The 12,209-nt window shown below is 38.3% G+C and overlaps 1 protein-coding gene across 3 annotated transcripts; it reads left to right on the plus strand.

Annotated features, from left to right (window-relative positions):
• The first annotated feature begins 9,299 nt into the window (after positions 1–9,299).
• On the plus strand, positions 9,300–11,770 carry LOC111890915 (heterogeneous nuclear ribonucleoprotein 1). 3 transcript variants are annotated; one of them, XM_023886985.3, is made up of 5 exons: positions 9,301–9,591; positions 9,688–9,797; positions 10,065–10,282; positions 10,356–11,370; positions 11,467–11,770. In XM_023886985.3, exons 3-5 carry the CDS (start codon positions 10,067–10,069, stop codon positions 11,478–11,480), a joined length of 1,245 nt encoding a protein of 414 aa, XP_023742753.1. In that variant the 5' UTR covers positions 9,301–9,591; positions 9,688–9,797; positions 10,065–10,066; the 3' UTR covers positions 11,481–11,770. The 3 variants fall into 3 exon arrangements, with proteins under 3 accessions (XP_023742751.1, XP_023742752.1, XP_023742753.1); XM_023886983.3 differs by having other exon boundaries at positions 9,300–9,591; positions 10,356–11,770; XM_023886984.3 differs by having other exon boundaries at positions 9,300–9,546; positions 10,356–11,770.
• Positions 11,771–12,209: the final 439 nt, after the last annotated feature.

A 12,209-nucleotide genomic window follows, 5' to 3' on the forward strand; every position in this document is an offset into this window, starting at 1 on the left:
GAACTCCGGCAGCTAGAGCCTACTGCCTGCAATCCCTGGCTATGTGTCCCTCCTTGCCACACTTGTGGCACCCCGAAGAAGAACAACAACTACCCTCGCGCACCTTGCCGCACTTCCCGCAAGTGCGACTCCTCTGACCTCCCTGACGATAATCAGTGGGGCTCATCCGCTTCGGTGCAGGCTGCGACTGCACCGGGGCCTACCTCTGCTCTCTCAACTGGAGCTCAATCTCTAACTCAGGCCGCCTAGCGGCCTCCTGCAACTCCAAAAAGGTACTACACCTCTGAGTGGATACAAACTGTCTAATGTCCCTCTTGAGCATACTCAGATATTGAGACATCTGAGCCTGCTCCGAAGCAAACTCCGGGCAAAACATCGCCCTCTCAGTGAACATCTTGGTGATCTCCGTCACCGACTCTGAACCCTGATTGAGTTCCAAGAACTCCTGAGCCAACCTCTCTCTCTCTCTCTCAACCTGTGGAACATAATGAGTACTGAACATTTCCCGGAACTGATCCCACGAAACTACAGCCCGCTGCGCATCAGAATAAGATCCCGTGGTCAACCTCCACCAATCCTTCGCCCCGAGCCTCAAAAGGTTCAAAGCGCACCTCACCCTCTGATCCGAAGGGCATGAACACGTGAAGAAGCAACCCTCCACGTCCGACAACCATCTCATAGCAAAGATCGAATCCTGAACTCCATCAAAAGTAGGGGGCTTCGTATTGTCGAAATCCCGATAATGAAAGCCCCAACTAGCTCCTCCCCCTGTCGCTGCCATAGCCGTTGCGATTGTCGCGGCCGCTGTCTCTGCAAGAGCCGCATAGCGCTCATCAAAATACTCAACTATGGCGGTCTTCATCGACCCAAACAGCTCTAGTAACTCAGCCCGAAACATAGCAGCAACCTCATCATGCAGGATATCATGAATCCTAGCATCCAACTCCTCCGTACTCATCTGACCAATAACCTCGGGTGGTACTGATCCATCCTGACCACCCTCTCCTGATCCCGATCCCGAACCGGATCCTGACTTGAAACGTCTCGCATCCGCCATGCTGAAATGAACCATAAGAATCTCAGATACCTCGCATAACCGCCAAGAACTATCCTCTAACCAACAACCCAGGGGCTGTGACTTCCTTGACATGCGTATGGGTCCTGTGCTTTCAGTAGTACGGGCCCATACTACCTTCCACACCTACCCATATTTGTCTCAAGTATCATCACAACGCCCTAAGTACAACATACATAGCAAGCACTCAATCCTCACCCCTAAAGGAATACTAAATAGCTCATATCAAGGAACCCTAGGCTAGCAGGCATCATAAATCAGGCAATCCTATCATGTAATTCCTGAATATCCCTAGCCTAGTACTAGCATGTTGTTCTAACATATCTCAAAACAAATAACTTGTATGGTATTTTGGGGTAACTTACTGGCTCCAGCTGATCGTACCCTCTGCGTCCTCCTTTACTTATTTTGAAAACCTCTCCTTGATTTGAGACTGGATTCACACGAATGTTCCTCCAATTCACTCAAACCAAGGCTCTGATACCAACTTGTAACGACCAAAAATTTCAACCAAAATAAAACATTTTATTTCATTCAAAAATCATTACGATCACACATCTTGTTTTCAAAATAGTTTAAACATCAGATTATTCCCCCAGAACCATATCACATATATCATAAAAACATGAGGAGCGGTACGATCACGCCTTCGCCTTGCCACAATCCCCTGAAGCACTTGAAACAATAAACCACAACTGTAAGCCCGAAATCTTAGTGAGTTCCCCCAAAGTACCCATACACACAAAAACATATGCATAAAACAGCGAACAACATACTACGGGTCCAATCAACCTTCCGGTTGGAATTTCCCTGGCCCTCAACCATTGGGTTGGAATGCCTACATACTACAAGCCCAATCATCCTACCGGGATGGGATACTCTCGGCCCACAACCATCAGGTTGGAATGCCCAAACCCTTATACGTACAACAATAACTACTATGGGTCCAATCATCCCTCAGGATGGAATACCCCAGGCCCCTCAACCATCGGGTTGGAATGCCAAACTACTATGAGTCTAGTCATCCTACCTGGATGGAATACTCCGGGCCCACAACCATCGGGTTGGAATCCCCCACTTCCTATACATACTGTAACTAATACTATTATGGGTCCAATCATCCCTCGGGATGGAATACCCCAGGCCCCTCAACCATCGGGTTGGAATTCCAAACTACTACGAGTCCAATCATCCTACCTGGATGGAATACTCCTGGCCTACAACCATCGGGTTGGAATGCCAATCTACACTATCAGACATGTACACATAACAGGCAACCACATAATACTCTAGAGAACCAACACACTAGGGCCCTATCATCCTACCGGGATGGAATACCCTCTGCTACTGCTCAACATACATAACACGCAGGTAACCTCCTACCAGCATACATGAGGCAAGACCAACTACCGGTCTATAAATAATCACTACCCAACTACCAGGGAGCTGATCCAACAAAACTAGCGATCATACAACTATCCATTTCTCTAGGATACTAAGCTAACAAACCATATCATCATATCACTATCCTATCTACCAGGATACTAGCAAGCATATCATCACGTAACATAACAAGATCTAACAACAATTCAAAGGGCCGGCCTTGGTGCCTTAGACCCTTGAGTACAGTGAGGAAAACTCACCTTGCAACTGCCGAAATCCTGCAAATCTCTTACTGCTGATTCACTGGGAATCCCAACTATCACATGCAAAATCATCACATTAGAAACCATCATGACTTTCTAGACCAAGGGCCCATAATACTCATTAAGTCCATCATCCTCTTATTGGGCCAAGACCCAAAACCAAATTCTCATGCAAATCCCACTTTACTAAATTCGGCCCACCTCACCAAACGGGCCTAGATCCAAGGTCCATAATAATTATTGGGTCCAAATTACTCCATCCATAATATTCAGTCATGGCCCAAGCCCAGCTAGCCCATAAACAGCCCAATCACTTAAGGCCCAAAATTGAAAACCCAACAGAGGGAGTACGCTGGGCGTACCCCTCTTGGTACGTTGGGTGTACTTCAATTCTCGCGGACTGGGAATGGGACACTGACCCACTATGCTGGGCGTACATCAACTTACGCAGGGCATAATCTCGCTAAACTAAAATTCCATATAAGTTCTTAATGGCTTAATCTCTTAAGCCCAAACTTTAGATCCATCGACCAAACATGCCTAGGATTAAGTCTCAAACTTTATTACTTGGGACGTCCATAAAGCTCTTAACTCAAGGTCTTAATCCATTAAGACCTACCTACATCATTCATGAGACAACCAAAGCCATTAGGACCTCATTTTTCTCACTCAAGACCTCTCCTAAGGTCTGAAAGGACAGCTAATCTCAGCCAACTCGCATAATGCATCACTTTGGGGTTTTTGGGACAAGAAATGGTGTCAAAACTTCATAACACCTGGATCTTCACAAAATAGATGTCAAGCAAGAGACTTTATACCTCAAAAGGGCTCCAGAAGATGATGCCTTCCCAGATCTACGAGCTCCAGCCACCCAACTCCTTCCTTGACAACTTCTTCTTTCTTCTCCTAGGCTCTCCTTTGCCAAACCAAGCTCCCCAAGGTCAAATATCCACAATCATGGAAGAAAACGACTATTTAGGGTTTCCGAGAGTAAGTGGGCAGATATGGAGGCTAGGGTTGGAACCATAATGTTCCTTATAGGCTGGCCCTAAAATTAGGGTTTCTGGATACTGGACGTACACTGGGCGTACACCCCCAACACCCGCATGCATTTAACCACTCTACGCTGGGCGTACCCAGCCAATTACACGCATGCACTCCATGCATGCCTAGGACCCCTTTGCCAAATATTTCCTTTAAGGACCATTATTGACATTATCTTTAAAGTGTCATAACTCCTTTATTCTATGTCCGTTTCCGACGAACTTTATATCCACAAAAAGGTGGCGAAAAGCCCTATGCTTCTAGCAACACACCCCGACCCGAAACCTTCTTGAATAAAACCCATTGCCCATAAAATACCGAAACGCCCTTACTCTTGATCTCGGGAATCCATGAACAATTACTCTTAGAACGGTGCGTTACACCTTATCTATAGTTGAACACTTAAATGGGATTGACTACGATCTATATATCATGCTCAACATGATATTTGTAGTAAAGGATAATTGATAACTTGCCTTAAAAACCAATTGTAGCTTTGGGCTTATGGGGAATTTAGCATTGATAGAGTGGCACAAATTCATATGTTGTTGGGGGAAGTGAAATGTTGCAAGATGTTCACCACTTTCTATATCAATATAATATGAGTCTTGTGCAAAGAGGATATTAGAAAGATCTTGTATGATCAAGAGTCATATTAGAATGATATTGCTAATTAGCATATGATCCTAAAGGGTTGAACTAAGAACAACTTGATATAATTGATTATTTATTAGAAATTGATTATAACACATATTCATTAACACTTATAATTAATTTGAAATTATTTATTTCATGGAAATAATAACTTTCAATGGTATGTAACATAATATATATCATATAGTATGATTTATTAAGTCATGTACTAAATTTTGGACTAGAAAGACTTTTTTTTGTCTTTTACCAAAAGGTTAAGGTATATATGTTGTAAACTAGTTTACAAAATTGATAAAGTTTGTATTCTTTTTTCTTCTCAATGTCGTAGATTGAGAGGGAAAGAGTATGTATGATCTTTTAATTTGTTTAATAAAAAACATGACATGATTTAAGAGCATGGGGGACATGTAGCTTTAGGTGTATGAGTGCTTAAATGCTTAAGGACTTGTGGGTATTGTTTTAACTTTAAGAAAATGCATGAGGCTTTCATTCTTGATCACTCTCTTGCTCTAAAAACCGTAAATACTCTCTCTGTCTCTCACTCTTTTCTTACAAAAGTGTTATAGGCTTCTGGTTACTTGCATTTGCTCTCTTTGAGTCATACTTAGGTTTGGCTCAAAGATTAAGAGTTCATAAGACTTGCATCATCTTCAAGTTGGTTTCTTGTTGTTGTCCACAAAGGAAAGGATTCCATCCATGTTCTTCTACAACTTCCAAGCCTTCCCTTGAAGAATCATAGACAACAAAGGTTGTTATTTCTTTTACTTTTCTATGGTTGTTGTTTTCTTTCCATTTCTTGCAAGATGATCCTTGGTGGGTATAACTTGTTTATATTTATTTCGAAATTTCAAGTCTTCTATTGCTAAAATCTCGAGTTTTTGAAACTAATTTGGAATAAAAATCCAACAACACATTGGAGCCTTCCCACGATCAGAGGAACTACCTGAAAAACATTTAATCCACAACTATAAGCCAAAACTTAGTTAGTTCCCCAATATACCATATATCATAATATATAAATTTAAACATGCATACAAAAAATGGGCACGACCTCTCGTCGTTCACCAATAATGGGTATATCCGGACTCACGGTCTGTCGTCGTTTTGTTGTCAACATGATTCTATAGGCTTACGGCCTGTCGCAGTTCCCCTGTCAATTCCTCATACAGACATAATGAGCGAATCATGTAAAAAAACATTTAATCATACATAGACTATGTTAGTCAATGGATACAACTCTACTTCAGTATTCCATATATCCTAGCACACAAGGTTATACATTATAATATATAGTATAGTGATATGACTCACCTGAACAATCTCGAAATAGCTTAGTAGGTTGGTTTGCAGACAGCTCAACCAGCACATAACAATCTATAATATATTATACTAGTTACTGACTATTTAAGCATAACAACTAATATTTAGATACTTCATTAATCCCAAAATATACTTTCATGGCTATCAAATAAGGATTAGCCGGTCAAGACAGTCGGGAGGAAGGACTATTCCAATGTATATCCTTTTTGAAATCCAACAACCATGGTCTATTTTAGACACTTCTCCTTTATGTAGATCAATCAATACTTGTAACTAGAGTAGGTGACTGGTCTATTAATATAACAGTGATTATGAATATACCCATTTATAGATAAAAGTAAGTGTAACTTACTCAATTTGACGAAATCCGAATAGTCATGTGTAGAACTTCGATGCCTACTTCCTTATTTCTTTCCATAACTTCAATTGCTTCGCTCCCGGAATTTCAGAATGAGAACTCAAATCATGGTGATCAAAATCTCGAGAGGGAGAGAGAAATTCTTGAAAGTGAAAAGGTGCAAGGAAAAAGTGAGGGGTGACCCTCTATTTATAGGGATAAAAATTCAATATATGTGTTGTGTCTTCTGTAGATCTGACTCCTCGACATTAAGGCTGGTAGGTGGCATTTATGACAGGTAATTGGGTGGTTGGGCGGTTGTATCATTAGATGTGACCAGTTACCCTTCTAAGCTGTCAGTATCCTGCTATTTTCATGTTAACTTCGGAAAATCATAACGTCTTCATATGACATTTGATTTCAACGTTCTTTATATCCATGGGTTCGTAATTTGGTCTACCACAACTTTCATGTTGAGAAAATTGGCTAAAACACAATATGTTTATATTTAATATTGTAAGGACTAAAGTGTAACACCTGATTCAAGGTATTTTTCATTTCGACCATTGGTGTGTATTTAGTTTGCAGATTTGGTCCCTAGGGGAATTATTGAAATTTTTGGGAAGGGGAGCGTACGGTGGGCGTACCTCTTGTACGCGGGGCGTATGTAATCAGGGAAAACCCCTAATTTTAGGGTTTGGACCCTATTTAAGCAACATTATGGACTCAAGACATTTCCCCTCATCGGCCTCCTTCCCTCTAAAGACTCCCCATGAAACCCTAGTTGTTTTTTCGTGTGTTTTGAGCCTTGGTGGTGATCCTTTGGTGTTTTTGTGCTCTTTCAAGAAGGAGAATCTTGGTGGTGAATCTTTGGTTGGCATAAAGCTTGAAGATCCAGAGTCTTCATCAACTTTCCAAGCATCTGAAGGTAAAAACCGTTCATCTGTGTTAGATCTAGTATAGGGCTATGTTTTCGGCATTTTATGGTCACTTGAGTCATCCTTGTGAGCATGAGCTACTCCAGGATCATAGGATGACAGATCTTGGTATTTTTGAGGTTTTTATTGCATAAAAATCTCATATTGATGGATGTTGAGGAACCATGCATTAGTTAGAGTTCATTTTATGGGTGTATTTGGATGAAAACGGATTTTGGGTCCCATTAGGTCATGCAAAAGAGTAAAGTTGCCAACTTTACATATTAAGACCTTATTTTGGAGTAGATATATTGGTTGGACTTTAAGGGATTAATAGATTAAGTCAAAAGTGGAAGAATGGCTCACTGGCCAGTACGTTGCGTGTACTGGGTTAGCAGCCCGTTTTCGGGTCAATGCGGGTTGTACGGGTCGGGTACGCGGGGCGTATGCCGTGTTGTGGGCTTCCTTTGATTTTGGGCCACTTTTAGACTGTAGGATTTTGTGCTTTGAATGTCTTTTGAATTTGGGACATTTTAAGGCTTTGAGTACCATTGAGTTGGGCCACTTAAGGAGATGGTAAAATGGTATTTTACCTTAGGAGTCGAGATTAGTGAATTAAAGCCTCGTTTATGGTTTATGACCTAATTATTAATTAGGCTACTATTTGATCATATTTAATGCAAAGATTTCTCAGATCAGTAGTCCGAGCATTTATTTGATTTTTCAGCAGTTTGACGTGAGTCTCCTCCTAGTGTTTGGCAGGTCGAAGACACCAATGCCGACCCATGGATTATTGTTATTTGTATGCTAGTTGTCTGTGCAACTCTTGCATATGTTGTATGTATGTCGGACGGGGCCCGATGCCATACGTGGCCTAATGAGTATGTTGGGCGGGCCCATCGCATATTACTGGCATATCTGTTCCGAGCGGGGCTCGATGGATGGTGGGCATGGCCTATTGTATGCATGGTGTGAGGTATTTTGGGAAACTCTCTAAGCCTAGTGTTTACGGTTTTCAGTGTATGTTTCAGGTACTTCAGGTTCGAAGGGGAAGAACTCGGGGTGATCGCATCGCACATACCATGATTTTTTTTCGCTTTATTGACTATGATGTATTTTGGATGATTATCGATACATTATCACATTCTTATGGTTTTGATTAACACGTTTGGTTGATGTTTATTTAATATAAAAACAAAATTTTTGGTTCTGGGTTTTTGGGACGTTACATAAAACTTATTTTTTTATTAATCTGAAAGTGAAAACAAGGTGTTACATCTAGATCGGGATCTTAATCGTTTTCTGCTTTGTAAAATTATGATTGTAAGATTAATACTATCCTATCAAAACATTTTAAAAATTAAAAAATATATATATTCTTTTCCATCCATCGGTAACATTTAGTTTACAATAAATTCTTTAAACCTTAAACATGCTATCTCTTAGAAATTATTTAACAATAAAAATCCAAAAATATTTTCTAGGGCTCATATTCGATGCACTTAGTTAGTCAAAGACAAAATATTAGATTCAAAATAATAATAATAATAATAATAATAACAACAACAACAACAACAACAACAACAATGATCTTATGATAAAATGTTACGATGATACCTCGGTCTTATCTAAAAAAAATGACTCTAGTATAATCATAATTATTTTACCTAGTTATGATCATAGAATCGTACGATCATATAATCAGAATCACGATTTTAATAACATTGATATCAATTGTTTGAAAAAAAAAATTCTAAAGATAATTTTTCTAACTTTTATATTATTATTTTTACTCCAAAAAACATTATAAGATAATATCATCGGTGAATCAAAGAAATACAATAAGATAATAGTAACATAATATTTTTGTGTAGGATAAAAAATATTACATAATTAAAAAAATTAATTTTAAAAAATCTTTAAATTTTGATCGAAAAATTATCATATTCTATTTTGATCAGTTAAATATATTAACAATTACAAGTTTTTTAAACTTAATTACTAAAAAGGAATTATGACTTAATTAAACATGATTTAAAATTTAATACTTTTATAAAGATTTCCCTTTTAACAAATACAAAACTCAAATTTAATACTTTTCTAAATATTTCCCTTTAACAAATACGAAACTCTAACTGTTTACTATTCAAAATTTTATGATTAAATTAAATTACTTAAAATCCTTTTATACTTTATACAATAATTTTCATGAAATTTGGAAGCAAAACTTATGTACACTTTGTTTTCTTTAATAAATAAGTAAATAGTATAAGAATTTACTATGACAAACAATTTAAAATTATATGTCACCCACCCCCTTGCAAGGTCTCCGCCTCTCCATTTTCTTACAGGAGAGGATAGCGAAGGCCTCTATCCCTCTCCTCTTCTCTATATAACAAGATATATCTTCCGCCATTTCCGAATCTTTTCTTCTTCTTTCTCCTCCCTTTCTCTTTGTTCATCTTCCAACTTTAAAAGACTCATTGTGAAACTAAAACAAACTGTGAATTGCCCGAAAGGGCGCCTCTTCTCTTTACCCATGCCTCCAATCAGGTTTTAGATTCTCAATCCAATTGGTCATCTTGTTATTCTCACTTGGTAAATTTTGGCTATAGCAATCCTGGGTTGTTGATCTTTTTGATCAATTTATAATTTTGAAGTACAAAAATAAACAGTTTTTTCTTGTTATTGTAGGAATTCCGATTTGTGGGTTGATTGAGTATCGATTTATCGAAGATCCAGTGCTCTTTGATTAAATCCGGAACTGCCCATTTCTCAGTTACAAATACTCATCAAATTTTCTGGTATGATTATTGTTTAATAAAAATTGGAACTTCTGTTTGTTCGTCTTACTTAATCTGCATTCCGATGCTGTTGCATCTGAGATATATTGGTCGATTACTTACAGATTGTCGGTTATCCAACTTACTGTGTGAATTACGTATAAGATAGTTAGATCTATGTTATGATATTCAAATACTACATTAATTTTCTATTAGTGATGGTCATCCAATTGAAAATTCAGATTTGAAATACGAAATTGAACAATGTTGAGTTTATGCATATAACAGAAATGGACCCTGGGAAGTTGTTCATCGGTGGGATTTCATGGGACACCAATGAAGATAGTTTAAGGGAATATTTTCAGACTTTCGGTGAAGTAATTGAAGCCGTAATCATGAAGGATCGAATCACAGGTCGTGCTCGCGGGTTTGGTTTTGTAGTTTTTTTAAACCCTGTTGTCGCTGAAAGAGTCGTCAAGGAAAAACATATCATAGATGGTAGAACAGTGAGTTCCATTAACCATTATCATCTCTCATTTCTCTTCTTTTTCTTCCAATTTTACTGATTTCGATCATCAGGTAGAAGCAAAGAAAGCTGTCCCTAGGGACGATCAACAAACCATTAACAGGAGCAACAATGGCAGCATTCATGGTTCCCCTTCGCCAAGTCAAACCAGTAGCAAAAAGATTTTCGTGGGAGGTTTAGCGCCAACAGTCTCAGAACTCGATTTCAAGAACTATTTTGATCAATTCGGGATAATTACAGACGTAGTGGTGATGTATGATCACAACACCCAAAGACCTCGAGGTTTTGGATTCATTACTTATAAATCAGAAGAATCCGTTGACAAAGTTTTGCTGAAAACTTTCCATGAACTCAATGGTAAAATGGTGGAAGTGAAACGTGCAGTTCCTAAGGAGATATCTCCAGGGCCTATTCGTAATTATGGATTAAGTAGAGTTAATAGTTTTGTTAATGGATATAACCAAAGAACAGATGGTAGGTTTAGTTTAGTGAGTGGTGTTCGGGGTGGATTACCACCGTTTAGCCTATCTAATGTGGGACCCAACTCTGATTCCGGTTTAGGTACGAACTATGGAGGGAATGGAATTGTTAATTCCGGTGTTGGGTATGGGCGTGTGTTAAACATAAACCCTATGTTTAGTGTCGGTTCAAACAGATATGCCATGGGAGGTGGTGGAACCGGAAATGAATCTCTCATTAGCTCACTAAATCACAACATATGGAGTAATGGGAGTCAGAATTATAGAAACGGTTCAATTGGTGATTCCTTTGCTCCTGGAATTGGGTTTGGTAGTAATGGAGCGATTTGGAGTAATCTTGATTCCGATCAAGGTGGTGTTGGTGGTGGTGGGAATTCTAGCTTCATTGGTAGGAATCCTATTGGATACAGAAGAAATGGTGGTAATAGCATTACACCAACCTCTTTGTATGGTGAGATTAATGGTGGTGGCGGTGGCGGTGGTGGTGGTGGTGATTTGTTTTCTGTTGACCCCACATGGCGGCCATTGTCGCCTGAGCTTGAAGTACCTGGTTTCTTTGGTTATGGTTTTGGAAATGGATCGAATAGAGGTATATCATACATGCCAAGTGAAGTGTTATGAATAATGTAGCATAGCATACAAGCACATAACACTTACCTTCTTGTTTGATACTATTTGATTTCAGGAATTGCTACTTAAAAAGTTATAATTTAGAGCTAACAGAAGACATCACACGAAGCGGTTTACAATGGAGAGTGTTTACTTGAAGGTTTTATTGAAGTTTTTTTTGAGTCTTGAAAATATAGGTTTTGAGAATTATGATTTTATATGATGATGAGATGCGAAGCTTTGATCGTGAATATATACTATATAGAGTGGAATGAAAGAGGTTAATTTTCTTGTTTTTTTGGGTTTTTATTTGTAAAATGTTTTTATTTTTTGTTGAGATACCTTTGAAAGAAAGCAAGTGTGTATTTGTTGTTATAGAATAGATTCACCAAACTCTATTTCTAGAAACGGGTTAGGTTTATTTTTGTTGGGAAGTTTATGTTGATTACATAATGGCGACTTTTAACCTCCTAAGATTGATTTTTAATGATAGGAATAATGAAAGCACATGGAACATGGAGTCTAATAATACTACTAATAATAGTAATGATAATAATAATAATAGGGAAATATTCTAAGTTTAGATTAGAAAATGAAACTTGATGGAATAAGGAATACCAAACCCAACCACCAAATATGTAAAGAATAAGAAAATTACCATAATTAGATAAGAAAGCAAGAGTTGAAATGTATTGGTCAAGATGCTTTTTTTTGCAAAACTTTCAAAATATGTAAAGATAAAGTTTGACCAATTAACTTTGTTTGTTCCCTTTTTCAATTTCAAGATTTAAGTGCCAAATTTATTTGAGTTTTAGGAAG

This window comes from Lactuca sativa, chromosome 7, assembly GCF_002870075.4.
Source record: "Lactuca sativa cultivar Salinas chromosome 7, Lsat_Salinas_v11, whole genome shotgun sequence".
NCBI lineage: Eukaryota > Viridiplantae > Streptophyta > Magnoliopsida > Asterales > Asteraceae > Lactuca > Lactuca sativa.

What these genes read in the sequence shown, in the direction of transcription:
- LOC111890915 (XM_023886983.3), top strand. Translation starts at nt 10,067, where the DNA reads ATGGACCCTGGGAAGTTGTTCATCGGTGGGATTTCATGGGACACCAAT. An exon ending in ATATCATAGATGGTAGAACA is followed by an intron (nt 10,283 to 10,355) that starts GTGAGTTCCATT and finishes TTCGATCATCAG; the next exon opens with GTAGAAGCAAAGAAAGCTGT.